Source organism: Symsagittifera roscoffensis, unplaced genomic scaffold (genome assembly GCF_963678635.1).
Source record: "Symsagittifera roscoffensis unplaced genomic scaffold, txSymRosc1.1 SCAFFOLD_201, whole genome shotgun sequence".
Lineage (NCBI taxonomy): Eukaryota > Metazoa > Xenacoelomorpha > Acoela > Convolutidae > Symsagittifera > Symsagittifera roscoffensis.
The window spans coordinates 37230-64432 of NW_026971626.1; the positions used below are offsets into that span (position 1 = coordinate 37230).

The 27203-nt window shown below is 45.6% G+C and overlaps 20 protein-coding genes and 1 pseudogene across 20 annotated transcripts; all 21 read left to right on the forward strand.

The window, feature by feature from the left end:
• Nucleotides 1-670: 670 nt before the first annotated feature.
• LOC134856604 (histone H4-like) lies at nucleotides 671-982 on the forward strand. Its single transcript, XM_063872880.1, has one exon. The coding sequence runs from the start codon at nucleotides 671-673 to the stop codon at nucleotides 980-982; it is 312 nt and encodes a 103-aa protein (XP_063728950.1).
• A 261-nt stretch (nucleotides 983-1243) lies between these two features.
• LOC134856610 (histone H2A, sperm-like) lies at nucleotides 1244-1672 on the forward strand (annotated as a pseudogene).
• Nucleotides 1673-5150: 3478 nt separating this feature from the next.
• On the forward strand, nucleotides 5151-5620 carry LOC134856593 (late histone H2A.2.2). The gene has a single exon (XM_063872870.1). It carries the CDS (start codon nucleotides 5180-5182, stop codon nucleotides 5579-5581), a length of 402 nt encoding a protein of 133 aa, XP_063728940.1. The 5' UTR covers nucleotides 5151-5179; the 3' UTR covers nucleotides 5582-5620.
• Nucleotides 5621-5882: 262 nt separating this feature from the next.
• LOC134856599 (histone H2B.1/H2B.2) lies at nucleotides 5883-6315 on the forward strand. Its single transcript, XM_063872875.1, has one exon. The coding sequence runs from the start codon at nucleotides 5892-5894 to the stop codon at nucleotides 6258-6260; it is 369 nt and encodes a 122-aa protein (XP_063728945.1). The 5' UTR covers nucleotides 5883-5891; the 3' UTR covers nucleotides 6261-6315.
• Nucleotides 6316-7006: 691 nt separating this feature from the next.
• LOC134856586 (histone H3) lies at nucleotides 7007-7467 on the forward strand. The gene has a single exon (XM_063872863.1). The coding sequence runs from the start codon at nucleotides 7045-7047 to the stop codon at nucleotides 7453-7455; it is 411 nt and encodes a 136-aa protein (XP_063728933.1). The 5' UTR covers nucleotides 7007-7044; the 3' UTR covers nucleotides 7456-7467.
• A 717-nt stretch (nucleotides 7468-8184) lies between these two features.
• Nucleotides 8185-11960, forward strand: LOC134856611 (uncharacterized). The gene is made up of 4 exons (XM_063872886.1): nucleotides 8185-8493; nucleotides 10308-10437; nucleotides 10686-11015; nucleotides 11633-11960. Exons 1-4 carry the CDS (start codon nucleotides 8187-8189, stop codon nucleotides 11958-11960), a joined length of 1095 nt encoding a protein of 364 aa, XP_063728956.1. The 5' UTR covers nucleotides 8185-8186.
• LOC134856587 (late histone H2A.2.2) lies at nucleotides 8782-9251 on the forward strand. The gene has a single exon (XM_063872864.1). The coding sequence runs from the start codon at nucleotides 8811-8813 to the stop codon at nucleotides 9210-9212; it is 402 nt and encodes a 133-aa protein (XP_063728934.1). The 5' UTR covers nucleotides 8782-8810; the 3' UTR covers nucleotides 9213-9251.
• LOC134856594 (histone H2B.1/H2B.2) lies at nucleotides 9525-9957 on the forward strand. The gene has a single exon (XM_063872871.1). It carries the CDS (start codon nucleotides 9534-9536, stop codon nucleotides 9900-9902), a length of 369 nt encoding a protein of 122 aa, XP_063728941.1. The 5' UTR covers nucleotides 9525-9533; the 3' UTR covers nucleotides 9903-9957.
• A 283-nt stretch (nucleotides 11961-12243) lies between the features above and the next one.
• LOC134856589 (late histone H2A.2.2) lies at nucleotides 12244-12713 on the forward strand. The gene has a single exon (XM_063872866.1). The coding sequence runs from the start codon at nucleotides 12273-12275 to the stop codon at nucleotides 12672-12674; it is 402 nt and encodes a 133-aa protein (XP_063728936.1). The 5' UTR covers nucleotides 12244-12272; the 3' UTR covers nucleotides 12675-12713.
• Nucleotides 12714-12975: 262 nt separating this feature from the next.
• LOC134856595 (histone H2B.1/H2B.2) lies at nucleotides 12976-13408 on the forward strand. Its single transcript, XM_063872872.1, has one exon. It carries the CDS (start codon nucleotides 12985-12987, stop codon nucleotides 13351-13353), a length of 369 nt encoding a protein of 122 aa, XP_063728942.1. The 5' UTR covers nucleotides 12976-12984; the 3' UTR covers nucleotides 13354-13408.
• Nucleotides 13409-14099: 691 nt separating this feature from the next.
• On the forward strand, nucleotides 14100-14560 carry LOC134856585 (histone H3). The gene has a single exon (XM_063872862.1). It carries the CDS (start codon nucleotides 14138-14140, stop codon nucleotides 14546-14548), a length of 411 nt encoding a protein of 136 aa, XP_063728932.1. The 5' UTR covers nucleotides 14100-14137; the 3' UTR covers nucleotides 14549-14560.
• A 717-nt stretch (nucleotides 14561-15277) lies between these two features.
• On the forward strand, nucleotides 15278-19233 carry LOC134856612 (uncharacterized). The gene is made up of 4 exons (XM_063872887.1): nucleotides 15278-15586; nucleotides 17401-17530; nucleotides 17779-18108; nucleotides 18906-19233. The coding sequence occupies exons 1-4, from the start codon at nucleotides 15280-15282 to the stop codon at nucleotides 19231-19233; spliced, it is 1095 nt and encodes a 364-aa protein (XP_063728957.1). The 5' UTR covers nucleotides 15278-15279.
• On the forward strand, nucleotides 15875-16344 carry LOC134856590 (late histone H2A.2.2). The gene has a single exon (XM_063872867.1). The coding sequence runs from the start codon at nucleotides 15904-15906 to the stop codon at nucleotides 16303-16305; it is 402 nt and encodes a 133-aa protein (XP_063728937.1). The 5' UTR covers nucleotides 15875-15903; the 3' UTR covers nucleotides 16306-16344.
• LOC134856597 (histone H2B.1/H2B.2) lies at nucleotides 16618-17050 on the forward strand. Its single transcript, XM_063872873.1, has one exon. It carries the CDS (start codon nucleotides 16627-16629, stop codon nucleotides 16993-16995), a length of 369 nt encoding a protein of 122 aa, XP_063728943.1. The 5' UTR covers nucleotides 16618-16626; the 3' UTR covers nucleotides 16996-17050.
• Nucleotides 19234-19516: 283 nt separating the features above from the next.
• LOC134856591 (late histone H2A.2.2) lies at nucleotides 19517-19986 on the forward strand. Its single transcript, XM_063872868.1, has one exon. The coding sequence runs from the start codon at nucleotides 19546-19548 to the stop codon at nucleotides 19945-19947; it is 402 nt and encodes a 133-aa protein (XP_063728938.1). The 5' UTR covers nucleotides 19517-19545; the 3' UTR covers nucleotides 19948-19986.
• A 273-nt stretch (nucleotides 19987-20259) lies between these two features.
• On the forward strand, nucleotides 20260-20647 carry LOC134856615 (histone H2B.1/H2B.2). Its single transcript, XM_063872889.1, has one exon. It carries the CDS (start codon nucleotides 20269-20271, stop codon nucleotides 20635-20637), a length of 369 nt encoding a protein of 122 aa, XP_063728959.1. The 5' UTR covers nucleotides 20260-20268; the 3' UTR covers nucleotides 20638-20647.
• Nucleotides 20648-21383: 736 nt separating this feature from the next.
• On the forward strand, nucleotides 21384-26992 carry LOC134856613 (uncharacterized). The gene is made up of 3 exons (XM_063872888.1): nucleotides 21384-21826; nucleotides 24654-25021; nucleotides 26569-26992. The coding sequence occupies exons 1-3, from the start codon at nucleotides 21422-21424 to the stop codon at nucleotides 26978-26980; spliced, it is 1185 nt and encodes a 394-aa protein (XP_063728958.1). The 5' UTR covers nucleotides 21384-21421; the 3' UTR covers nucleotides 26981-26992.
• On the forward strand, nucleotides 22555-22875 carry LOC134856601 (histone H4). Its single transcript, XM_063872878.1, has one exon. It carries the CDS (start codon nucleotides 22564-22566, stop codon nucleotides 22873-22875), a length of 312 nt encoding a protein of 103 aa, XP_063728948.1. The 5' UTR covers nucleotides 22555-22563.
• Nucleotides 23159-23628, forward strand: LOC134856592 (late histone H2A.2.2). The gene has a single exon (XM_063872869.1). It carries the CDS (start codon nucleotides 23188-23190, stop codon nucleotides 23587-23589), a length of 402 nt encoding a protein of 133 aa, XP_063728939.1. The 5' UTR covers nucleotides 23159-23187; the 3' UTR covers nucleotides 23590-23628.
• On the forward strand, nucleotides 23902-24334 carry LOC134856598 (histone H2B.1/H2B.2). Its single transcript, XM_063872874.1, has one exon. The coding sequence runs from the start codon at nucleotides 23911-23913 to the stop codon at nucleotides 24277-24279; it is 369 nt and encodes a 122-aa protein (XP_063728944.1). The 5' UTR covers nucleotides 23902-23910; the 3' UTR covers nucleotides 24280-24334.
• LOC134856600 (histone H2B.1/H2B.2) lies at nucleotides 25417-25840 on the forward strand. Its single transcript, XM_063872877.1, has one exon. It carries the CDS (start codon nucleotides 25417-25419, stop codon nucleotides 25783-25785), a length of 369 nt encoding a protein of 122 aa, XP_063728947.1. The 3' UTR covers nucleotides 25786-25840.
• Nucleotides 26993-27203: the final 211 nt, after the last annotated feature.

A 27203-nucleotide genomic window follows, 5' to 3' on the forward strand; every position in this document is an offset into this window, starting at 1 on the left:
TCAACCGAGCTTCTACGGGCTTGATTTAAATCACAGAGCTCGAATAAGCTCTGTGGACTGACCAGTTTAAGCTAGTACAGCTTGGGTGAGCTCAAAATTTTTTCAATTGCTCACGTACGTAGTCTAACTATTTTTAAGTTCGAGCTCCCAGATCTCGGCAAGCTATCTCAGAGAGCTCGGGCAAGCTTGAACGAGCTTGATTTGAATCACAGAGCTCGAATAAGCTCTGTGGACTGACCAGTTTGAGTTGGTATTCCTTGTGTGAGTTCAAAGTTTTTTCAATTGATCCCGTACGTAGCCTAACAATGTTTAAGTTCGAGCTCTCAGAGCTCGGCAAGCTATCTCAGAGAGCTCAAGCGAGATTCTACGAGTTTGATTTAAATCACATAGCTCATATAAGCTCTCTGGACTGACCAGTTTGTGCTAGAAGGTCTTGTGGGAGCTCATAAAAAATCAATTGCTCCTTCACGTGCCTTACTTTTTTTATACGTGAAATATTTTTCGTTCCGGTTGAGCTCTGCTTCTTATCACCTCTCGCATTGACTGTTGGTATGAGGGCCAATGAGAGAGCAGAGAAGTCGGTCGAAAAATGATAGTTACCTAGCGATTTCTGCCAATCGCAAACCCAACTTCTACTTCAAATTCTACAATAACTACAACTGCAACAACCATGTCTGGAAGAGGAAAGGGAGGAAAAGGACTTGGCAAAGGAGGAGCAAAGAGGGACCGAAAGATCTTAAGAGATAACATCCAAGGCATCACCAAGCCAGCCATCAGACGTCTTGCTTTACGAGGAGTTGTCAAGCGTATCAGTGGACTGATCTACGAAGAGACCCGAGGAGTGCTCAAGAACAGCTTGGAGAGCGTGATCAGGGATGCTGTAACCTACACCGAGCACTCCAAGAGTAAGACCGTTGTAGCCATGGACATCGTCTACGCCCTCAAGAGACAAGGCAAGACCTTGTACGGGTTCGGAGGTTAAGAAACTTCTAACCAGCTGCTCTCCTAGCTGCAGCACCAAACTGGCCTTTTTAAAGGCCACCAACTATCTCAGTTCTTAATTCAAGCTCTGCTAGAGCTCAAACTAGCTCAGCTAGTTAGTCTAGAGCTTTCAGCGTATCTAAACTAACTTAAAACGCTAGCTCGATTCTGATTGGCTCTCCCATCTTGGTGGCCGATTTGAACTTACTACCCTAAGACAGGGAGCCAAATTGCGGGTAAAGTCAATCGTCAATCTACAGCTTCTACCACAACAGCTACAACTACAACACGATGTCAGGCAAAGGAGGAAAATCGAAGAACGGCAAAGTTGGAGCCAAGGCCAAGACCCGATCAAGCCGAGCTGGACTGCAGTTCCCTGTTGGAAGAATCCACCGATTCATCCGCAAGGGCAACTACGCTGAGCGAGTTGGTGCTGGAGCCCCAGTCTACCTTGCTGCTGTGCTCGAGTACTTGACTGCTGAGATCCTTGACTGGCTGGCAACGCTGCTAAAGACAACAAGAAGTCCAGGATCATCCCCAGACATTGCAGTTGGCCATCTGGAACGACGAAGAGTTGAACAAGCTGCTCCACGGAGTGACCATTGCTCAGGGCGGTGTGCTGCCAAACATCCAGGCTGTGCTCTTACCCAAGAAGCAGTCTTCGTCTCAGCCCAAGTCTGACAACAAGTAAAGAGCTTCTACCTCAACCAGTTGCTAGCTTTCAAGCTTCAACACCAAACCGGCCTTTTTAAAGGCCACCAATCTACTAGTTCTATCTAGGCGTAGTTCTAAGTTTATAGTAATTAATGCAAATTTTTATGTCTGATGCTAGGCTAGTTTTTTTACAAACAAAAAACAAGATTCACCAGCAAAAAAGTAGGCAAAGTATGAAAATTAAAAGTTGAGAACCAATAGCAGAACTCAAAAAATTGGTAATGTTCATAAAATTAATAGCTTAGTTCCATGTGTTCAGCAGTTAAGGCAAAAATTGGAAGCGTAAAACAAATTGATTGATGATGATATGAATTCTTTTTTTTGCTAGCGTCGTGCTATAGTTGTTTTTTTTTCTACATTTAAAAACATTGAAAACAACTAGTGTATACGCACAATTTGACCGAAATTGTTACGCATTTGGTTTTTTAACAATGAAGGTTGGCAAAAAAGTAAACCTCAAGTTTTCTGAGTTTGGGCGAAGATGGGAAAGAAAATTATTTGCATTGATATACAGTTTTTTTTTAAACCAAATTTTTTGTTTTGCTTGAATTGGTTTGTTTCGGTCTGAACCAGTGGTGTATGCAGGGATGAAGATGTCTTTCTCTCCCTGGTTTTGCCTATCTAAAACAAAAGCTCGCCGGGAGTCAAATTTCCTATCATTTTAAGCTTTTAAAGTTGAGATTCAGATTCCGAAACAAAGTATCTAAGTGTTGAGTAAAAAATAACTGAGGTTTTTTTGTTTTTCCTATTATCATATTCAATAAAAAACCATTGCAAAACCGAATAACAGGGAATAAGTTGCTTAAAATAACTCGCGAATCCATACTCAAAAATAATCAGACATGGAATTGTAATTTTTTTTTCAATTAGAAAAGGAACTAGGTACTGTAAGCAATGACCACGAATGAAATTTAAACTCAATTATTTTCATCGGCTCATAAGAAACTCTTAAGAAACACGTTTTCGTAGGAAATTTTGTTTTCATTTGTAGCGACTAGTTTTTGACATACCCTCAGTGGACTGATCTACGAAGAGACCCGAGGAGTGCTCAAGAACAGCTTGGAGAGCGTGATCAGGGATGCTGTAACCTACACCGAGCACTCCAAGAGTAAGACTAGCGTCGTGCTATAGTTGTTTTTTTTTCTACATTTAAAAACATTGAAAACAACTAGTATATACGCACAATTTGACCGAAATTGTTACGCATTTGGTTTTTTAACAATGAAGGTTGGTAAAAAAGTAAAACTTCAAGTTTTCTGAGTTTAGGCGAAGATGGTAAAGAAAATGATTTGCATTGATATACAGTTTTTTTTAAACCAAATTTTTTGTTTTGCTTGAATTGGTTTGTTTCGGTCTGAACCAGTGGTGTATGCAGGGATGAAGATGTCTTTCTCTCCCCGGTTTTGCCTATCTAAAACAAAAGCTCGCCGGGAGTCAAATTTCATATCATATTTAAGCTTTTAAAGTTGAGGTTCAGATTCCGAAACAAAGTATCTAAGTGTTGAGTAAAAAATAACTGAGGTTTTTTTGCTTTTCCTATTATCATATTTAAAAAAAAACCATTGCGAAACCGAATAACAGGGAATAAGTTTCTTAAAATAACTCGCGAATCCATAGTCAAAAATAATCAGACATGGAATTGTAATTTTTTTTTCAATTAGAAAAGGAACTAGCTACTGTAAGCAATGACCACGAATTAAATTTAAATTCAATTATTTTCATCGGCTCATAAGAAACTCTTAAGAAACACGGTTTCGTAGGAAATTTTGTTTTCATTTGTAGCGACTAGTTTTTGACATACCCTGATGACTTCATAACCAGCAAGACGCCCAATTTTCATGTTAAATGCTGATTTTTTATCAAATTCCAATAACATAGTTTTTCAAAAAAAACAACAAACAGTTTGATTGATGACAAAAAAAAAGTTTGCTGCCGTTGACAAAAAATTTTTAGCTTGACATAGAAATAATATGCAAGGTTAGCCTGCGTACTGCAAAAAAATATTACTCAATTTTACTCTAAATTTGATTTGGATTTTTTTTGTACAAAATTAGTCTGATTGTTTTAGTTTTGCATTAAATAAATTCACGTATAACGCTCCTTTTGCCTTCAAATTCCAAAAAAATTCTCAAACCAACCATCTCCCGATACACTTAAAAACTTCAAAATTTATTATGAAAAATTAATTGATTAATAAGTATGAAACTATTTCCAAATAAATATAAAAGAGTTCATCCATATTTCAGTAAAACTCAAACATTCTAACACTGCGAAAAAATAACAGAATTTCAGGAAAATAACAGGAGAAAAAAGTCATGCTGTGTTTTTTGTAGAAGCTGTTCAAATAAAAATACTGTTCTTAAAAACACTAAAACCATATATTCATAGTTGCAGGGGCGGATTTAGGGGGGGGGGGGGGGGTCCCCCCTTTGATACTTTTTCAGAAATCCGTTTTTGGTCGACCGACCCTAAAATTTTTCTAAAGGGGCCTTCGGCGCCAATATATACTAACTTTGAGGGAGAGCGCGCGCCAAAAAAAAAACGCCATTTTTTTCACAAAATATTTCAAAAATGCCCAAAAACGGCATTTTCGACTGATTTTTTTTTAATTTGCCTGTGGCGCAGAAACTTTAGCCAAAATAGGGGCAAAACAGTGCTTTGGGAGAGCTCGAAAAATCAATTCGGTCGATAAAAAAAAAAAGGTCGTCGTAATTTTGGAAAGTTTTTTGAAAATCCGCCCCCCCTCGAGAAAATCTTAGATCCGCCCCTGCATAGTTGTACAGTTGTCTCATTATTCCGAAAGACAAATTGTAAACAAAAGCATTCCATGAAAAGTTTTTTGATTTGTTTGCTCATTTCTTCTTAAGCGATTACTCAAATCACATTAAAACTACCCCTTTTCAGAACATTATTTTGATAAGAGTCGTTTAGAAAAAACTAAACATACATTTTTATAGTAATTAGTGGAAATTTTTATGTCTGGTGCAAGGCTAGTTGTATTTTACCAACAAAAAACGAGCTATTCACCAGCAAAAAAGTAGGCAAAGTATGAGAACCAATAGCAGAACTCAAAAAATTGGTAATGTTCATAAAATTAATAGCTTAGTTCCAAGTGTTCAGCAGTTAAGGCAAAAATTTAAAGCGTAAAACAATTTGATTGATGATGAAATGAACTCTTTTTTTTGCTAGCGTAGGGCTATAGTTCTTTTTAGCTACATTTAAAAACATACCACCTACTATCTCAGTTCGTAAGTCAAGCTCTGCTAGAGCTCTAACAAGCTCTGCTAGAGCTCTAATAAGCTCAGCTAGTTAGTGTAGAGCTTTCAGCGTCTCTAAATTAACTTAAAATGCTAGCTCGATTCTGATTGGCTCTCCCATCTTGGTGGTCGATTTGAACTTACTACCCTAAGACAGGGAGCCAAATTGCGGGTAAAGTCAATCGTCAATCTACAGCTTCTACCACAACAGCTACAACTACAACACGATGTCAGGCAAAGGAGGAAAATCGAAGAGCGGCAAAGTTGGAGCCAAGGCCAAGACCCGATCAAGCCGAGCTGGACTGCAGTTCCCTGTTGGAAGAATCCACCGATTCATCCGCAAGGGCAACTACGCTGAGCGAGTTGGTGCTGGAGCCCCAGTCTACCTTGCTGCTGTGCTCGAGTACTTGACTGCTGAGATCCTTGAGCTGGCTGGCAACGCTGCTAAAGACAACAAGAAGTCCAGGATCATCCCCAGACACTTGCAGTTGGCCATCAGGAACGACGAAGAGTTGAACAAGCTGCTCCACGGAGTGACCATTGCTCAGGGCGGTGTGCTGCCAAACATCCAGGCTGTGCTCCTACCCAAGAAGCAGTCTTCGTCTCAGCCCAAGTCTGACAAGAAGTAAAGAGCTTCTACCTCAACCAGTTGCTAGCTTTCAAGCTTCAACACCAAACCGGCCTTTTTAAAGGCCACCAAATTTAAAGTTCTATCTTTTTATCCTGCCTAGCAGGCATAGCTAAGCTACTCAGAGCAAACTAAGGGGGCCTAAAAACACGAGCTCGACTGGCAGTCCAAAATTGAAGCTTAATTTAGCTTTCAGCTGAGAGCCAATCAAAATTGAGTATTCTTCGAGCTCGATTTGAACACAATTTTTCAAGTTAGGTTGGCTTTTTGATCGATCCACAACTCAACACCACTACAACTACATCTCTACAATGGCACCCAAAGTCAGCGGAAAGGCAGTCAAGAAGGCAGGCAAAGCCCAGAAGAAGCCCACCGGAGACAAGAAAAAGAAGAAGAAGAGGCGAGAGACCTACTCTCTCTACATCTACAAGGTGCTGAAGCAGGTCCACCCTGACACTGGCATCTCATCCAAGGCTATGTCGATCATGAACAGCTTCGTGAACGACATCTTCGAGAGAATCGCCGGTGAAGCTTCAAAACTGGCCCACTACAACAAGCGATCAACCATCTCTAGCCGGGAGATCCAAACCGCAGTCAGACTGCTGTTGCCCGGAGAGCTGGCCAAGCATGCTGTCAGTGAGGGAACCAAGGCCGTCACCAAGTACACCAGCTCCAAGTAGACGACCAGCTTCTACAACTAGTTGCTCTGAGCAACACCAAACCGGCCTTTTTAAAGGCCACCAAAAAGCATAGTTCTCTTTGTACTCTAGCTAGCAAGCTCAAACTCGCTTGTATGCAATTTCGAGCTCTCAACAGCTAGCTTTGAGCGTCTAATTTGAGCTACTAAGCTCAACTGAGCTTGTAACTTGCTTAAATCAGCTCCAGACCAACTTTAGAGCTAAAAAACTGCCAAATTTTAAGCTTTCACGTCTCAGCCAATCAGATTTGAGCTTCATTGTGCTCTCTAACTTACAGCACGAAATAGCTAAGTTTGAGCTTCCAAAGCTAGCTAACAAGTCCAATTCAGCTAGTTTAAGCTGAAGTGAGCTTGTAGCTGGCTGAAGTTAGCTTTGGGTCAATTCTAGAGGCAGAAACACCAAATTTTCCAGTTTTCACTTCTCAGCCAATCAGATTCGAGCTTAGTTTGAGTTTCCGTTATCACTCAGACACGGGCCAATCACATTTGCCACTTTTGGCGGGTAACCTCCAATCCAAGTATAAATAGTCTGCACTTCACATACTTTACTATATATAGTTGAAAATGCTCCTTAATATATATAAGTAACGACTCACCAGAGCTCTTCTTCTATTGCTCTTTTACGTGCCTAACTATTTTTTATACGTCGAACGCTCTCAAGCCTTCTGGAGATCTGAATCTCTAGGTTACCTCACGGATTTTACCAAAATTCAACACCCAAAATCTACTTCTACATCTACAACTCAGCTACACTCAACTGACGAAGAATGGCCCGAACGAAGCAGACTGCACGAAAGAGTACCGGAGGAAAGGCACCCAGGAAGCAACTGGCTACCAAGGCTGCAAGAAAGAGCGCACCTTCCACCGGCGGTGTGAAGAAGCCTCACCGATACAGACCAGGAACCGTTGCCCTGAGGGAGATCAGGAGATACCAGAAGTCCACTGAGCTGTTGATCCGAAAGCTGCCCTTCCAGCGACTGGTCAGAGAAATCGCTCAGGACTTCAAGACTGACTTGCGGTTCCAGAGCACTGCCATCATGGCTCTCCAGGAAGCCAGCGAGAGCTACTTGGTCAGCCTGTTCGAGGACACCAACTTGTGCGCGATCCACGCCAAGAGAGTCACCATCATGCCCAAGGACATCCAGTTGGCTCGACGAATCCGAGGAGAGCGAGCTTAAGCTCAAGGTGTACTCCACACCAACCAAACCGGCCTTTTTAAAGGCCACCCAACTATCAGTTCTATATTTCTTCACAGTGAGCTTAGCTCAAGCTAACTTCGACCAGAGCAAGCTCAAGCTGGTATAGGTTGAGCTCTGCTTCCCCCTCATTGGGGTGACGCAGCTGGAAAATGAGCTCGAGCTAGCTGTTCAATTGCTCCCGTACGTAGCCTAACTTTTTTGAGCTTCGAGCTCTCAGAGCTCGGCAAGCTACCTCATAGAGCTCAGGCAAGCTTGTATGAGCTTGATTTAAATCACAGAGCTCGAATAAGCTCTGTGGACTGACCAGTTTAAGCTAGTACACCTTGTGTGAGCTCAAAATTTTTTCAATTGCTCCCGTACGTAGCCTAACTATTTTCAAGTTCGAGCTCTCAGAGCTCGGCAAGCTATCCCACAGACCTCAAGCGAGCTCCTACGAGCTTGATTTAAATCACATAGCTCTGATAAGCTCTGTGGACTGACCAGTTTGAGGTAGAAGTTCTTGTGGGAGCTCAAAAAAAAATTTTTCAATTGCTCCTTTACGTGCCTAACTTTTTTTACTTTTTATTATCTGCTCTCTCATTGGCTGTTGGTATGAGGGCCAATCAGAGAGCAGAGAAGTCGGTCGGAAATTGATAGGTACCTAGCGATTTTTGCCAATCTCAAACCCAACTTCTACTTCAATTTCTACAACAACTACAACTGCAACAACCATGTCTGGACGAGGAAAGGGAGGAAAAGGACTTGGCAAAGGAGGAGCAAAGAGGCACCGAAAGATCTTAAGAGATAACATCCAAGGCATCACCAAGCCAGCCATCAGACGTCTTGCTCGACGAGGAGGTGTCAAGCGTATCAGTGGACTGATCTACGAAGAGACCCGAGGAGTGCTCAAGAACTACTTGGAGAGCGTGATCAGGGATGCTGTAACCTACACCGAGCACGCCAAGAGGAAGACCGTTGTAGCCATGGACATCGTCTACGCCCTCAAGAGACAAGGCAAGACCTTGTACGGATTCGGAGGTTAAGAAGCTTCTTAGCCAGCTGCTCTCCTAGCTGCAGCACCAAACCGGCCTTTTTAAAGGCCACCAACTATCTCAGTTCGTAAGTCAAGCTCTGCTAGAGCTCTAACAAGCTCTGCTAGAGCTCTAATAAGCTCAGCTAGTTAGTGTAGAGCTTTCAGCGTCTCTAAATTAACTTAAAATGCTAGCTCGATTCTGATTGGCTCTCCCATCTTGGTGGTCGATTTGAACTTACTACCCTAAGACAGGGAGCCAAATTGCGGGTAAAGTCAATCGTCAATCTACAGCTTCTACCACAACAGCTACAACTACAACACGATGTCAGGCAAAGGAGGAAAATCGAAGAGCGGCAAAGTTGGAGCCAAGGCCAAGACCCGATCAAGCCGAGCTGGACTGCAGTTCCCTGTTGGAAGAATCCACCGATTCATCCGCAAGGGCAACTACGCTGAGCGAGTTGGTGCTGGAGCCCCAGTCTACCTTGCTGCTGTGCTCGAGTACTTGACTGCTGAGATCCTTGAGCTGGCTGGCAACGCTGCTAAAGACAACAAGAAGTCCAGGATCATCCCCAGACACTTGCAGTTGGCCATCAGGAACGACGAAGAGTTGAACAAGCTGCTCCACGGAGTGACCATTGCTCAGGGCGGTGTGCTGCCAAACATCCAGGCTGTGCTCCTACCCAAGAAGCAGTCTTCGTCTCAGCCCAAGTCTGACAAGAAGTAAAGAGCTTCTACCTCAACCAGTTGCTAGCTTTCAAGCTTCAACACCAAACCGGCCTTTTTAAAGGCCACCAAATTTAAAGTTCTATCTTTTTATCCTGCCTAGCAGGCATAGCTAAGCTACTCAGAGCAAACTAAGGGGGCCTAAAAACACTAGCTAGCCACGAGCTCGACTGGCAGTCCAAAATTGAAGCTTAATTTAGCTTTCAGCTGAGAGCCAATCAAAATTGAGTATTCTTCGAGCTCGATTTGAACACAATTTTTCAAGTTAGGTTGGCTTTTTGATCGATCGACAACTCAACACCACTACAACTACATCTCTACAATGGCACCCAAAGTCAGCGGAAAGGCAGTCAAGAAGGCAGGCAAAGCCCAGAAGAAGCCCACCGGAGACAAGAAAAAGAAGAAGAAGAGGCGAGAGACCTACTCTCTCTACATCTACAAGGTGCTGAAGCAGGTCCACCCTGACACTGGCATCTCATCCAAGGCTATGTCGATCATGAACAGCTTCGTGAACGACATCTTCGAGAGAATCGCCGGTGAAGCTTCAAAACTGGCCCACTACAACAAGCGATCAACCATCTCTAGCCGGGAGATCCAAACCGCAGTCAGACTGCTGTTGCCCGGAGAGCTGGCCAAGCATGCTGTCAGTGAGGGAACCAAGGCCGTCACCAAGTACACCAGCTCCAAGTAGACGACCAGCTTCTACAACTAGTTGCTCTGAGCAACACCAAACCGGCCTTTTTAAAGGCCACCAAAAAGCATAGTTCTCTTTGTACTCTAGCTAGCAAGCTCAAACTCGCTTGTATGCAATTTCGAGCTCTCAACAGCTAGCTTTGAGCGTCTAATTTGAGCTACTAAGCTCAACTGAGCTTGTAACTTGCTTAAATCAGCTCCAGACCAACTTTAGAGCTAAAAAACTGCCAAATTTTAAGCTTTCACGTCTCAGCCAATCAGATTTGAGCTTCATTGTGCTCTCTAACTTACAGCACGAAATAGCTAAGTTTGAGCTTCCAAAGCTAGCTAACAAGTCCAATTCAGCTAGTTTAAGCTGAAGTGAGCTTGTAGCTGGCTGAAGTTAGCTTTGGGTCAATTCTAGAGGCAGAAACACCAAATTTTCCAGTTTTCACTTCTCAGCCAATCAGATTCGAGCTTAGTTTGAGTTTCCGTTATCACTCAGACACGGGCCAATCACATTTGCCACTTTTGGCGGGTAACCTCCAATCCAAGTATAAATAGTCTGCACTTCACATACTTTACTATATATAGTTGAAAATGCTCCTTAATATATATAAGTAACGACTCACCAGAGCTCTTCTTCTATTGCTCTTTTACGTGCCTAACTATTTTTTATACGTCGAACGCTCTCAAGCCTTCTGGAGATCTGAATCTCTAGGTTACCTCACGGATTTTACCAAAATTCAACACCCAAAATCTACTTCTACATCTACAACTCAGCTACACTCAACTGACGAAGAATGGCCCGAACGAAGCAGACTGCACGAAAGAGTACCGGAGGAAAGGCACCCAGGAAGCAACTGGCTACCAAGGCTGCAAGAAAGAGCGCACCTTCCACCGGCGGTGTGAAGAAGCCTCACCGATACAGACCAGGAACCGTTGCCCTGAGGGAGATCAGGAGATACCAGAAGTCCACTGAGCTGTTGATCCGAAAGCTGCCCTTCCAGCGACTGGTCAGAGAAATCGCTCAGGACTTCAAGACTGACTTGCGGTTCCAGAGCACTGCCATCATGGCTCTCCAGGAAGCCAGCGAGAGCTACTTGGTCAGCCTGTTCGAGGACACCAACTTGTGCGCGATCCACGCCAAGAGAGTCACCATCATGCCCAAGGACATCCAGTTGGCTCGACGAATCCGAGGAGAGCGAGCTTAAGCTCAAGGTGTACTCCACACCAACCAAACCGGCCTTTTTAAAGGCCACCCAACTATCAGTTCTATATTTCTTCACAGTGAGCTTAGCTCAAGCTAACTTCGACCAGAGCAAGCTCAAGCTGGTATAGGTTGAGCTCTGCTTCCCCCTCATTGGGGTGACGCAGCTGGAAAATGAGCTCGAGCTAGCTGTTCAATTGCTCCCGTACGTAGCCTAACTTTTTTGAGCTTCGAGCTCTCAGAGCTCGGCAAGCTACCTCATAGAGCTCAGGCAAGCTTGTATGAGCTTGATTTAAATCACAGAGCTCGAATAAGCTCTGTGGACTGACCAGTTTAAGCTAGTACACCTTGTGTGAGCTCAAAATTTTTTCAATTGCTCCTTTACGTGCCTAACTTTTTTTACTTTTTATTATCTGCTCTCTCATTGGCTGTTGGTATGAGGGCCAATCAGAGAGCAGAGAAGTCGGTCGGAAATTGATAGGTACCTAGCGATTTTTGCCAATCTCAAACCCAACTTCTACTTCAATTTCTACAACAACTACAACTGCAACAACCATGTCTGGACGAGGAAAGGGAGGAAAAGGACTTGGCAAAGGAGGAGCAAAGAGGCACCGAAAGATCTTAAGAGATAACATCCAAGGCATCACCAAGCCAGCCATCAGACGTCTTGCTCGACGAGGAGGTGTCAAGCGTATCAGTGGACTGATCTACGAAGAGACCCGAGGAGTGCTCAAGAACTACTTGGAGAGCGTGATCAGGGATGCTGTAACCTACACCGAGCACGCCAAGAGGAAGACCGTTGTAGCCATGGACATCGTCTACGCCCTCAAGAGACAAGGCAAGACCTTGTACGGATTCGGAGGTTAAGAAGCTTCTTAGCCAGCTGCTCTCCTAGCTGCAGCACCAAACCGGCCTTTTTAAAGGCCACCAACTATCTCAGTTCGTAAGTCAAGCTCTGCTAGAGCTCTAACAAGCTCTGCTAGAGCTCTAATAAGCTCAGCTAGTTAGTGTAGAGCTTTCAGCGTCTCTAAATTAACTTAAAATGCTAGCTCGATTCTGATTGGCTCTCCCATCTTGGTGGTCGATTTGAACTTACTACCCTAAGACAGGGAGCCAAATTGCGGGTAAAGTCAATCGTCAATCTACAGCTTCTACCACAACAGCTACAACTACAACACGATGTCAGGCAAAGGAGGAAAATCGAAGAGCGGCAAAGTTGGAGCCAAGGCCAAGACCCGATCAAGCCGAGCTGGACTGCAGTTCCCTGTTGGAAGAATCCACCGATTCATCCGCAAGGGCAACTACGCTGAGCGAGTTGGTGCTGGAGCCCCAGTCTACCTTGCTGCTGTGCTCGAGTACTTGACTGCTGAGATCCTTGAGCTGGCTGGCAACGCTGCTAAAGACAACAAGAAGTCCAGGATCATCCCCAGACACTTGCAGTTGGCCATCAGGAACGACGAAGAGTTGAACAAGCTGCTCCACGGAGTGACCATTGCTCAGGGCGGTGTGCTGCCAAACATCCAGGCTGTGCTCCTACCCAAGAAGCAGTCTTCGTCTCAGCCCAAGTCTGACAAGAAGTAAAGAGCTTCTACCTCAACCAGTTGCTAGCTTTCAAGCTTCAACACCAAACCGGCCTTTTTAAAGGCCACCAAATTTAAAGTTCTATCTTTTTATCCTGCCTAGCAGGCATAGCTAAGCTACTCAGAGCAAACTAAGGGGGCCTAAAAACACGAGCTCGACTGGCAGTCCAAAATTGAAGCTTAATTTAGCTTTCAGCTGAGAGCCAATCAAAATTGAGTATTCTTCGAGCTCGATTTGAACACAATTTTTCAAGTTAGGTTGGCTTTTTGATCGATCCACAACTCAACACCACTACAACTACATCTCTACAATGGCACCCAAAGTCAGCGGAAAGGCAGTCAAGAAGGCAGGCAAAGCCCAGAAGAAGCCCACCGGAGACAAGAAAAAGAAGAAGAAGAGGCGAGAGACCTACTCTCTCTACATCTACAAGGTGCTGAAGCAGGTCCACCCTGACACTGGCATCTCATCCAAGGCTATGTCGATCATGAACAGCTTCGTGAACGACATCTTCGAGAGAATCGCCGGTGAAGCTTCAAAACTGGCCCACTACAACAAGCGATCAACCATCTCTAGCCGGGAGATCCAAACCGCAGTCAGACTGCTGTTGCCCGGAGAGCTGGCCAAGCATGCTGTCAGTGAGGGAACCAAGGCCGTCACCAAGTACACCAGCTCCAAGTAGACGACCAGCTTCTACAACTAGTTGCTCTGAGCAACACCAAACCGGCCTTTTTAAAGGCCACCAAAAAGCATAGTTCTCTTTGTACTCTAGCTAGCAAGCTCAAACTCGCTTGTATGCAATTTCGAGCTCTCAACAGCTAGCTTTGAGCGTCTAATTTGAGCTACTAAGCTCAACTGAGCTTGTAACTTGCTTAAATCAGCTCCAGACCAACTTTAGAGCTAAAAAACTGCCAAATTTTAAGCTTTCACGTCTCAGCCAATCAGATTTGAGCTTCATTGTGCTCTCTAACTTACAGCACGAAATAGCTAAGTTTGAGCTTCCAAAGCTAGCTAACAAGTCCAATTCAGCTAGTTTAAGCTGAAGTGAGCTTGTAGCTGGCTGAAGTTAGCTTTGGGTCAATTCTAGAGGCAGAAACACCAAATTTTCCAGTTTTCACTTCTCAGCCAATCAGATTCGAGCTTAGTTTGAGTTTCCGTTATCACTCAGACACGGGCCAATCACATTTGCCACTTTTGGCGGGTAACCTCCAATCCAAGTATAAATAGTCTGCACTTCACATACTTTACTATATATAGTTGAAAATGCTCCTTAATATATATAAGTAACGACTCACCAGAGCTCTTCTTCTATTGCTCTTTTACGTGCCTAACTATTTTTTATACGTCGAACGCTCTCAAGCCTTCTGGAGATCTGAATCTCTAGGTTACCTCACGGATTTTACCAAAATTCAACACCCAAAATCTACTTCTACATCTACAACTCAGCTACACTCAACTGACGAAGAATGGCCCGAACGAAGCAGACTGCACGAAAGAGTACCGGAGGAAAGGCACCCAGGAAGCAACTGGCTACCAAGGCTGCAAGAAAGAGCGCACCTTCCACCGGCGGTGTGAAGAAGCCTCACCGATACAGACCAGGAACCGTTGCCCTGAGGGAGATCAGGAGATACCAGAAGTCCACTGAGCTGTTGATCCGAAAGCTGCCCTTCCAGCGACTGGTCAGAGAAATCGCTCAGGACTTCAAGACTGACTTGCGGTTCCAGAGCACTGCCATCATGGCTCTCCAGGAAGCCAGCGAGAGCTACTTGGTCAGCCTGTTCGAGGACACCAACTTGTGCGCGATCCACGCCAAGAGAGTCACCATCATGCCCAAGGACATCCAGTTGGCTCGACGAATCCGAGGAGAGCGAGCTTAAGCTCAAGGTGTACTCCACACCAACCAAACCGGCCTTTTTAAAGGCCACCCAACTATCAGTTCTATATTTCTTCACAGTGAGCTTAGCTCAAGCTAACTTCGACCAGAGCAAGCTCAAGCTGGTATAGGTTGAGCTCTGCTTCCCCCTCATTGGGGTGACGCAGCTGGAAAATGAGCTCGAGCTAGCTGTTCAATTGCTCCCGTACGTAGCCTAACTTTTTTGAGCTTCGAGCTCTCAGAGCTCGGCAAGCTACCTCATAGAGCTCAGGCAAGCTTGTATGAGCTTGATTTAAATCACAGAGCTCGAATAAGCTCTGTGGACTGACCAGTTTAAGCTAGTACACCTTGTGTGAGCTCAAAATTTTTTCAATTGCTCCCGTACGTAGCCTAACTATTTTCAAGTTCGAGCTCTCAGAGCTCGGCAAGCTATCCCACAGACCTCAAGCGAGCTCCTACGAGCTTGATTTAAATCACATAGCTCTGATAAGCTCTGTGGACTGACCAGTTTTAGGTAGAAGTTCTTGTGGGAGCTCAAAAAAAAATTTTTCAATTGCTCCTTTACGTGCCTAACTTTTTTTACTTTTTATTATCTGCTCTCTCATTGGCTGTTGGTATGAGGGCCAATCAGAGAGCAGAGAAGTCGGTCGGAAATTGATAGGTACCTAGCGATTTTTGCCAATCTCAAACCCAACTTCTACTTCAATTTCTACAACAACTACAACTGCAACAACCATGTCTGGACGAGGAAAGGGAGGAAAAGGACTTGGCAAAGGAGGAGCAAAGAGGCACCGAAAGATCTTAAGAGATAACATCCAAGGCATCACCAAGCCAGCCATCAGACGTCTTGCTCGACGAGGAGGTGTCAAGCGTATCAGTGGACTGATCTACGAAGAGACCCGAGGAGTGCTCAAGAACTACTTGGAGAGCGTGATCAGGGATGCTGTAACCTACACCGAGCACGCCAAGAGGAAGACCGTTGTAGCCATGGACATCGTCTACGCCCTCAAGAGACAAGGCAAGACCTTGTACGGATTCGGAGGTTAAGAAGCTTCTTAGCCAGCTGCTCTCCTAGCTGCAGCACCAAACCGGCCTTTTTAAAGGCCACCAACTATCTCAGTTCGTAAGTCAAGCTCTGCTAGAGCTCTAACAAGCTCTGCTAGAGCTCTAATAAGCTCAGCTAGTTAGTGTAGAGCTTTCAGCGTCTCTAAATTAACTTAAAATGCTAGCTCGATTCTGATTGGCTCTCCCATCTTGGTGGTCGATTTGAACTTACTACCCTAAGACAGGGAGCCAAATTGCGGGTAAAGTCAATCGTCAATCTACAGCTTCTACCACAACAGCTACAACTACAACACGATGTCAGGCAAAGGAGGAAAATCGAAGAGCGGCAAAGTTGGAGCCAAGGCCAAGACCCGATCAAGCCGAGCTGGACTGCAGTTCCCTGTTGGAAGAATCCACCGATTCATCCGCAAGGGCAACTACGCTGAGCGAGTTGGTGCTGGAGCCCCAGTCTACCTTGCTGCTGTGCTCGAGTACTTGACTGCTGAGATCCTTGAGCTGGCTGGCAACGCTGCTAAAGACAACAAGAAGTCCAGGATCATCCCCAGACACTTGCAGTTGGCCATCAGGAACGACGAAGAGTTGAACAAGCTGCTCCACGGAGTGACCATTGCTCAGGGCGGTGTGCTGCCAAACATCCAGGCTGTGCTCCTACCCAAGAAGCAGTCTTCGTCTCAGCCCAAGTCTGACAAGAAGTAAAGAGCTTCTACCTCAACCAGTTGCTAGCTTTCAAGCTTCAACACCAAACCGGCCTTTTTAAAGGCCACCAAATTTAAAGTTCTATCTTTTTATCCTGCCTAGCAGGCATAGCTAAGCTACTCAGAGCAAACTAAGGGGGCCTAAAAACACTAGCTAGCCACGAGCTCGACTGGCAGTCCAAAATTGAAGCTTAATTTAGCTTTCAGCTGAGAGCCAATCAAAATTGAGTATTCTTCGAGCTCGATTTGAACACAATTTTTCAAGTTAGGTTGGCTTTTTGATCGATCCACAACTTAACACCACTACAACTACATCTCTACAATGGCACCCAAAGTCAGCGGAAAGGCAGTCAAGAAGGCAGGCAAAGCCCAGAAGAAGCCCACCGGAGACAAGAAAAAGAAGAAGAAGAGGCGAGAGACCTACTCTCTCTACATCTACAAGGTGCTGAAGCAGGTCCACCCTGACACTGGCATCTCATCCAAGGCTATGTCGATCATGAACAGCTTCGTGAACGACATCTTCGAGAGAATCGCCGGTGAAGCTTCAAAACTGGCCCACTACAACAAGCGATCAACCATCTCTAGCCGGGAGATCCAAACCGCAGTCAGACTGCTGTTGCCCGGAGAGCTGGCCAAGCATGCTGTCAGTGAGGGAACCAAGGCCGTCACCAAGTACACCAGCTCCAAGTAGACGACCAGCTTCTACAACTAGTTGCTCTGAGCAACACCAAACCGGCCTTTTTAAAGGCCACCAAAAAGCATAGTTCTCTTTGTACTCTAGCTAGCAAGCTCAAACTCGCTTGTATGCAATTTCGAGCTCTCAACAGCTAGCTTTGAGCGTCTAATTTGAGCTACTAAGCTCAACTGAGCTTGTAACTTGCTTAAATCAGCTCCAGACCAACTTTAGAGCTAAAAAACTGCCAAATTTTAAGCTTTCACGTCTCAGCCAATCAGATTTGAGCTTCATTGTGCTCTCTAACTTACAGCACGAAATAGCTAAGTTTGAGCTTCCAAAGCTAGCTAACAAGTCCAATTCAGCTAGTTTAAGCTGAAGTGAGCTTGTAGCTGGCTGAAGTTAGCTTTGGGTCAATTCTAGAGGCAGAAACACCAAATTTTCCAGTTTTCACTTCTCAGCCAATCAGATTCGAGCTTAGTTTGAGTTTCCGTTATCACTCAGACACGGGCCAATCACATTTGCCACTTTTGGCGGGTAACCTCCAATCCAAGTATAAATAGTCTGCACTTCACATACTTTACTATATATAGTTGAAAATGCTCCTTAATATATATAAGTAACGACTCACCAGAGCTCTTCTTCTATTGCTCTTTTACGTGCCTAACTATTTTTTATACGTCGAACGCTCTCAAGCCTTCTGGAGATCTGAATCTCTAGGTTACCTCACGGATTTTACCAAAATTCAACACCCAAAATCTACTTCTACATCTACAACTCAGCTACACTCAACTGACGAAGAATGGCCCGAACGAAGCAGACTGCACGAAAGAGTACCGGAGGAAAGGCACCCAGGAAGCAACTGGCTACCAAGGCTGCAAGAAAGAGCGCACCTTCCACCGGCGGTGTGAAGAAGCCTCACCGATACAGACCAGGAACCGTTGCCCTGAGGGAGATCAGGAGATACCAGAAGTCCACTGAGCTGTTGATCCGAAAGCTGCCCTTCCAGCGACTGGTCAGAGAAATCGCTCAGGACTTCAAGACTGACTTGCGGTTCCAGAGCACTGCCATCATGGCTCTCCAGGAAGCCAGCGAGAGCTACTTGGTCAGCCTGTTCGAGGACACCAACTTGTGCGCGATCCACGCCAAGAGAGTCACCATCATGCCCAAGGACATCCAGTTGGCTCGACGAATCCGAGGAGAGCGAGCTTAAGCTCAAGGTGTACTCCACACCAACCAAACCGGCCTTTTTAAAGGCCACCCAACTATCAGTTCTATATTTCTTCACAGTGAGCTTAGCTCAAGCTAACTTCGACCAGAGCAAGCTCAAGCTGGTATAGGTTGAGCTCTGCTTCCCCCTCATTGGGGTGACGCAGCTGGAAAATGAGCTCGAGCTAGCTGTTCAATTGCTCCCGTACGTAGCCTAACTTTTTTGAGCTTCGAGCTCTCAGAGCTCGGCAAGCTACCTCATAGAGCTCAGGCAAGCTTGTATGAGCTTGATTTAAATCACAGAGCTCGAATAAGCTCTGTGGACTGACCAGTTTAAGCTAGTACACCTTGTGTGAGCTCAAAATTTTTTCAATTGCTCCCGTACGTAGCCTAACTATTTTCAAGTTCGAGCTCTCAGAGCTCGGCAAGCTATCCCACAGACCTCAAGCGAGCTCCTACGAGCTTGATTTAAATCACATAGCTCTGATAAGCTCTGTGGACTGACCAGTTTGAGGTAGAAGTTCTTGTGGGAGCTCAAAAAAAAATTTTTCAATTGCTCCTTTACGTGCCTAACTTTTTTTACTTTTTATTATCTGCTCTCTCATTGGCTGTTGGTATGAGGGCCAATCAGAGAGCAGAGAAGTCGGTCGGAAATTGATAGGTACCTAGCGATTTTTGCCAATCTCAAACCCAACTTCTACTTCAATTTCTACAACAACTACAACTGCAACAACCATGTCTGGACGAGGAAAGGGAGGAAAAGGACTTGGCAAAGGAGGAGCAAAGAGGCACCGAAAGATCTTAAGAGATAACATCCAAGGCATCACCAAGCCAGCCATCAGACGTCTTGCTCGACGAGGAGGTGTCAAGCGTATCAGTGGACTGATCTACGAAGAGACCCGAGGAGTGCTCAAGAACTACTTGGAGAGCGTGATCAGGGATGCTGTAACCTACACCGAGCACGCCAAGAGGAAGACCGTTGTAGCCATGGACATCGTCTACGCCCTCAAGAGACAAGGCAAGACCTTGTACGGATTCGGAGGTTAAGAAGCTTCTTAGCCAGCTGCTCTCCTAGCTGCAGCACCAAACCGGCCTTTTTAAAGGCCACCAACTATCTCAGTTCGTAAGTCAAGCTCTGCTAGAGCTCTAACAAGCTCTGCTAGAGCTCTAATAAGCTCAGCTAGTTAGTGTAGAGCTTTCAGCGTCTCTAAATTAACTTAAAATGCTAGCTCGATTCTGATTGGCTCTCCCATCTTGGTGGTCGATTTGAACTTACTACCCTAAGACAGGGAGCCAAATTGCGGGTAAAGTCAATCGTCAATCTACAGCTTCTACCACAACAGCTACAACTACAACACGATGTCAGGCAAAGGAGGAAAATCGAAGAGCGGCAAAGTTGGAGCCAAGGCCAAGACCCGATCAAGCCGAGCTGGACTGCAGTTCCCTGTTGGAAGAATCCACCGATTCATCCGCAAGGGCAACTACGCTGAGCGAGTTGGTGCTGGAGCCCCAGTCTACCTTGCTGCTGTGCTCGAGTACTTGACTGCTGAGATCCTTGAGCTGGCTGGCAACGCTGCTAAAGACAACAAGAAGTCCAGGATCATCCCCAGACACTTGCAGTTGGCCATCAGGAACGACGAAGAGTTGAACAAGCTGCTCCACGGAGTGACCATTGCTCAGGGCGGTGTGCTGCCAAACATCCAGGCTGTGCTCCTACCCAAGAAGCAGTCTTCGTCTCAGCCCAAGTCTGACAAGAAGTAAAGAGCTTCTACCTCAACCAGTTGCTAGCTTTCAAGCTTCAACACCAAACCGGCCTTTTTAAAGGCCACCAAATTTAAAGTTCTATCTTTTTATCCTGCCTAGCAGGCATAGCTAAGCTACTCAGAGCAAACTAAGGGGGCCTAAAAACACTAGCTAGCCACGAGCTCGACTGGCAGTCCAAAATTGAAGCTTAATTTAGCTTTCAGCTGAGAGCCAATCAAAATTGAGTATTCTTCGAGCTCGATTTGAACACAATTTTTCAAGTTAGGTTGGCTTTTTGATCGATCGACAACTCAACACCACTACAACTACATCTCTACAATGGCACCCAAAGTCAGCGGAAAGGCAGTCAAGAAGGCAGGCAAAGCCCAGAAGAAGCCCACCGGAGACAAGAAAAAGAAGAAGAAGAGGCGAGAGACCTACTCTCTCTACATCTACAAGGTGCTGAAGCAGGTCCACCCTGACACTGGCATCTCATCCAAGGCTATGTCGATCATGAACAGCTTCGTGAACGACATCTTCGAGAGAATCGCCGGTGAAGCTTCAAAACTGGCCCACTACAACAAGCGATCAACCATCTCTAGCCGGGAGATCCAAACCGCAGTCAGACTGCTGTTGCCCGGAGAGCTGGCCAAGCATGCTGTCAGTGAGGGAACCAAGGCCGTCACCAAGTACACCAGCTCCAAGTAGACGACCAGCTTCTACAACTAGTTGCTCTGAGCAACCCCAAACCGGCCTTTTTAAAGGCCACCAAAAAGCATAGTTCTCTTTGTACTCTAGCTAGCAAGCTCAAACTCGCTTGTATGCAATTTCGAGCTCTCAACAGCTAGCTTTGAGCGTCTAATTTGAGCTACTAAGCTCAACTGAGCTTGTAACTTGCTTAAATCAGCTCCAGACCAACTTTAGAGCTAAAAAACTGCCAAATTTTAAGCTTTCACGTCTCAGCCAATCAGATTTGAGCTTCATTGTGCTCTCTAACTTACAGCACGAAATAGCTAAGTTTGAGCTTCCAAAGCTAGCTAACAAGTCCAATTCAGCTAGTTTAAGCTGAAGTGAGCTTGTAGCTGGCTGAAGTTAGCTTTGGGTCAATTCTAGAGGCAGAAACACCAAATTTTCCAGTTTTCACTTCTCAGCCAATCAGATTCGAGCTTAGTTTGAGTTTCCGTTATCACTCAGACACGGGCCAATCACATTTGCCACTTTTGGCGGGTAACCTCCAATCCAAGTATAAATAGTCTGCACTTCACATACTTTACTATATATAGTTGAAAATGCTCCTTAATATATATAAGTAACGACTCACCAGAGCTCTTCTTCTATTGCTCTTTTACGTGCCTAACTATTTTTTATACGTCGAACGCTCTCAAGCCTTCTGGAGATCTGAATCTCTAGGTTACCTCACGGATTTTACCAAAATTCAACACCCAAAATCTACTTCTACATCTACAACTCAGCTACACTCAACTGACGAAGAATGGCCCGAACGAAGCAGACTGCACGAAAGAGTACCGGAGGAAAGGCACCCAGGAAGCAACTGGCTACCAAGGCTGCAAGAAAGAGCGCACCTTCCACCGGCGGTGTGAAGAAGCCTCACCGATACAGACCAGGAACCGTTGCCCTGAGGGAGATCAGGAGATACCAGAAGTCCACTGAGCTGTTGATCCGAAAGCTGCCCTTCCAGCGACTGGTCAGAGAAATCGCTCAGGACTTCAAGACTGACTTGCGGTTCCAGAGCACTGCCATCATGGCTCTCCAGGAAGCCAGCGAGAGCTACTTGGTCAGCCTGTTCGAGGACACCAACTTGTGCGCGATCCACGCCAAGAGAGTCACCATCATGCCCAAGGACATCCAGTTGGCTCGACGAATCCGAGGAGAGCGAGCTTAAGCTCAAGGTGTACTCCACACCAACCAAACCGGCCTTTTTAAAGGCCACCCAACTATCAGTTCTATATTTCTTCACAGTGAGCTTAGCTCAAGCTAACTTCGACCAGAGCAAGCTCAAGCTGGTATAGGTTGAGCTCTGCTTCCCCCTCATTGGGGTGACGCAGCTGGAAAATGAGCTCGAGCTAGCTGTTCAATTGCTCCCGTACGTAGCCTAACTTTTTTGAGCTTCGAGCTCTCAGAGCTCGGCAAGCTACCTCATAGAGCTCAGGCAAGCTTGTATGAGCTTGATTTAAATCACAGAGCTCGAATAAGCTCTGTGGACTGACCAGTTTAAGCTAGTACACCTTGTGTGAGCTCAAAATTTTTTCAATTGCTCCCGTACGTAGCCTAACTATTTTCAAGTTCGAGCTCTCAGAGCTCGGCAAGCTATCCCACAGACCTCAAGCGAGCTCCTACGAGCTTGATTTAAATCACATAGCTCTGATAAGCTCTGTGGACTGACCAGTTTGAGGTAGAAGTTCTTGTGGGAGCTCAAAAAAAAATTTTTCAATTGCTCCTTTACGTGCCTAACTTTTTTTACTTTTTATTATCTGCTCTCTCATTGGCTGTTGGTATGAGGGCCAATCAGAGAGCAGAGAAGTCGGTCGGAAATTGATAGGTACCTAGCGATTTTTGCCAATCTCAAACCCAACTTCTACTTCAATTTCTACAACAACTACAACTGCAACAACCATGTCTGGACGAGGAAAGGGAGGAAAAGGACTTGGCAAAGGAGGAGCAAAGAGGCACCGAAAGATCTTAAGAGATAACATCCAAGGCATCACCAAGCCAGCCATCAGACGTCTTGCTCGACGAGGAGGTGTCAAGCGTATCAGTGGACTGATCTACGAAGAGACCCGAGGAGTGCTCAAGAACTACTTGGAGAGCGTGATCAGGGATGCTGTAACCTACACCGAGCACGCCAAGAGGAAGACCGTTGTAGCCATGGACATCGTCTACGCCCTCAAGAGACAAGGCAAGACCTTGTACGGATTCGGAGGTTAAGAAGCTTCTTAGCCAGCTGCTCTCCTAGCTGCAGCACCAAACCGGCCTTTTTAAAGGCCACCAACTATCTCAGTTCGTAAGTCAAGCTCTGCTAGAGCTCTAACAAGCTCTGCTAGAGCTCTAATAAGCTCAGCTAGTTAGTGTAGAGCTTTCAGCGTCTCTAAATTAACTTAAAATGCTAGCTCGATTCTGATTGGCTCTCCCATCTTGGTGGTCGATTTGAACTTACTACCCTAAGACAGGGAGCCAAATTGCGGGTAAAGTCAATCGTCAATCTACAGCTTCTACCACAACAGCTACAACTACAACACGATGTCAGGCAAAGGAGGAAAATCGAAGAGCGGCAAAGTTGGAGCCAAGGCCAAGACCCGATCAAGCCGAGCTGGACTGCAGTTCCCTGTTGGAAGAATCCACCGATTCATCCGCAAGGGCAACTACGCTGAGCGAGTTGGTGCTGGAGCCCCAGTCTACCTTGCTGCTGTGCTCGAGTACTTGACTGCTGAGATCCTTGAGCTGGCTGGCAACGCTGCTAAAGACAACAAGAAGTCCAGGATCATCCCCAGACACTTGCAGTTGGCCATCAGGAACGACGAAGAGTTGAACAAGCTGCTCCACGGAGTGACCATTGCTCAGGGCGGTGTGCTGCCAAACATCCAGGCTGTGCTCCTACCCAAGAAGCAGTCTTCGTCTCAGCCCAAGTCTGACAAGAAGTAAAGAGCTTCTACCTCAACCAGTTGCTAGCTTTCAAGCTTCAACACCAAACCGGCCTTTTTAAAGGCCACCAAATTTAAAGTTCTATCTTTTTATCCTGCCTAGCAGGCATAGCTAAGCTACTCAGAGCAAACTAAGGGGGCCTAAAAACACTAGCTAGCCACGAGCTCGACTGGCAGTCCAAAATTGAAGCTTAATTTAGCTTTCAGCTGAGAGCCAATCAAAATTGAGTATTCTTCGAGCTCGATTTGAACACAATTTTTCAAGTTAGGTTGGCTTTTTGATCGATCCACAACTCAACACCACTACAACTACATCTCTACAATGGCACCCAAAGTCAGCGGAAAGGCAGTCAAGAAGGCAGGCAAAGCCCAGAAGAAGCCCACCGGAGACAAGAAAAAGAAGAAGAAGAGGCGAGAGACCTACTCTCTCTACATCTACAAGGTGCTGAAGCAGGTCCACCCTGACACTGGCATCTCATCCAAGGCTATGTCGATCATGAACAGCTTCGTGAACGACATCTTCGAGAGAATCGCCGGTGAAGCTTCAAAACTGGCCCACTACAACAAGCGATCAACCATCTCTAGCCGGGAGATCCAAACCGCAGTCAGACTGCTGTTGCCCGGAGAGCTGGCCAAGCATGCTGTCAGTGAGGGAACCAAGGCCGTCACCAAGTACACCAGCTCCAAGTAGACGACCAGCTTCTACAACTAGTTGCTCTGAGCAACACCAAACCGGCCTTTTTAAAGGCCACCAAAAAGCATAGTTCTCTTTGTACTCTAGCTAGCAAGCTCAAACTCGCTTGTATGCAATTTCGAGCTCTCAACAGCTAGCTTTGAGCGTCTAATTTGAGCTACTAAGCTCAACTGAGCTTGTAACTTGCTTAAATCAGCTCCAGACCAACTTTAGAGCTAAAAAACTGCCAAATTTTAAGCTTTCACGTCTCAGCCAATCAGATTTGAGCTTCATTGTGCTCTCTAACTTACAGCACGAAATAGCTAAGTTTGAGCTTCCAAAGCTAGCTAACAAGTCCAATTCAGCTAGTTTAAGCTGAAGTGAGCTTGTAGCTGGCTGAAGTTAGCTTTGGGTCAATTCTAGAGGCATGGTGCCAGAAATGGAAGATAGACGTGAACCCGGAGAAGACGAACTTTATACTTTTTACAAGACACAAGAAGAATGACTGCAAATTAATGCTACAGAACGAAGAGATCGAACCATCAACAACCACTAAACTTCTGGGAACTACATTAAATAACAACCTGACATGGAAAGACTATCTACAAAGAATTGAAGACAAATCGACAAGGAAAATCAATTTTCTACTAGTACTACGAGCCAAAGGCATCAAATCCAAAGTCTTAAAGTTTTTGTACCAATCAACAATTCTACCAGTATTCACATACGCATCACCTTCGTGGGCAAACGCATCTACAAGGCACTTACAAAGATTGCAGAAAAGAGCACTAAAAATAGCCTACCATCTACCAGTAACAACACCAACAGACGAAGTACATAAAATCACCAGGATGAAGACGATTCAAGAAGAACTAACAAGACTAAACTCAAATTACCTCAAAAGAGCTGCACAGACAAACCCCAAGATACAAGAACTAATCCGAGACACTCTACAACAATCAACAGACACATACGCACACAGACTCACACCAATACAAGCAATTTTCCAACAACACCTTTCCGCAAGATGAACAACAACCGGAAGTTAACAGCTTAAAGAGCAGCTGGTCTGCTTCAGAAGCTTAATTGGTCACCGACCAACACCTACTTATCATACTTCTACAACTCGACAACACCACAACTACAACTCTTACAATGGCACCCAAAGTCAGCGGAAAGGCAGTCAAGAAGGCGGGCAAAGCCCAGAAGAAGCCCACCGGAGACAAGAAAAAGAAGAAGAAGAGGCGAGAGACCTACTCTCTCTACATCTACAAGGTGCTGAAGCAGGTCCACCCTGACACTGGCATCTCATCCAAGGCTATGTCGATCATGAACAGCTTCGTGAACGACATCTTCGAGAGAATCGCCGGTGAAGCTTCAAAACTGGCCCACTACAACAAGCGATCAACCATCTCTAGCCGGGAGATCCAAACCGCAGTCAGACTGCTGTTGCCCGGAGAGCTGGCCAAGCATGCTGTCAGTGAGGGAACCAAGGCCGTCACCAAGTACACCAGCTCCAAGTAGACGACCATCTTCTACAACTAGTTGCTCTGAGCAACACCAAACCGGCCTTTTTAAAGGCCACCAAAAAGCATAGTTCTCTTTGTACTCTAGCTAGCAAGCTCAAACTCGCTTGTATGCAATTTCGAGCTCTCAACAGCTAGCTTTGAGCGTCTAATTTGAGCTACTAAGCTCAACTGAGCTTGTAACTTGCTTAAATCAGCTCCAGACCAACTTTAGAGCTAAAAAACTGCCAAATTTTAAGCTTTCACGTCTCAGCCAATCAGATTTGAGCTTCATTGTGCTCTCTAACTTACAGCACGAAATAGCTAAGTTTGAGCTTCCAAAGCTAGCTAACAAGTCCAATTCAGCTAGTTTAAGCTGAAGTGAGCTTGTAGCTGGCTGAAGTTAGCTTTGGGTCAATTCTAGAGGCAGAAACACCAAATTTTCCAGTTTTCACTTCTCAGCCAATCAGATTCGAGCTTAGTTTGAGTTTCCGTTATCACTCAGACACGGGCCAATCACATTTGCCACTTTTGGCGGGTAACCTCCAATCCAAGTATAAATAGTCTGCACTTCACATACTTTACTATATATAGTTGAAAATGCTCCTTAATATATATAAGTAACGACTCACCAGAGCTCTTCTTCTATTGCTCTTTTACGTGCCTAACTATTTTTTATACGTCGAACGCTCTCAAGCCTTCTGGAGATCTGAATCTCTAGGTTACCTCACGGATTTTACCAAAATTCAACACCCAAAATCTACTTCTACATCTACAACTCAGCTACACTCAACTGACGAAGAATGGCCCGAACGAAGCAGACTGCACGAAAGAGTACCGGAGGAAAGGCACCCAGGAAGCAACTGGCTACCAAGGCTGCAAGAAAGAGCGCACCTTCCACCGGCGGTGTGAAGAAGCCTCACCGATACAGACCAGGAACCGTTGCCCTGAGGGAGATCAGGAGATACCAGAAGTCCACTGAGCTGTTGATCCGAAAGCTGCCCTTCCAGCGACTGGTCAGAGAAATCGCTCAGGACTTCAAGACTGACTTGCGGTTCCAGAGCACTGCCATCATGGCTCTCCAGGAAGCCAGCGAGAGCTACTTGGTCAGCCTGTTCGAGGACACCAACTTGTGCGCGATCCACGCCAAGAGAGTCACCATCATGCCCAAGGACATCCAGTTGGCTCGACGAATCCGAGGAGAGCGAGCTTAAGCTCAAGGTGTACTCCACACCAACCAAACCGGCCTTTTTAAAGGCCACCCAACTATCAGTTCTATATTTCTTCACAGTGAGCTTAGCTCAAGCTAACTTCGACCAGAGCAAGCTCAAGCTGGTATAGGTTGAGCTCTGCTTCCCCCTCATTGGGGTGACGCAGCTGGAAAATGAGCTCGAGCTAGCTGTTCAATTGCTCCCGTACGTAGCCTAACTTTTTTGA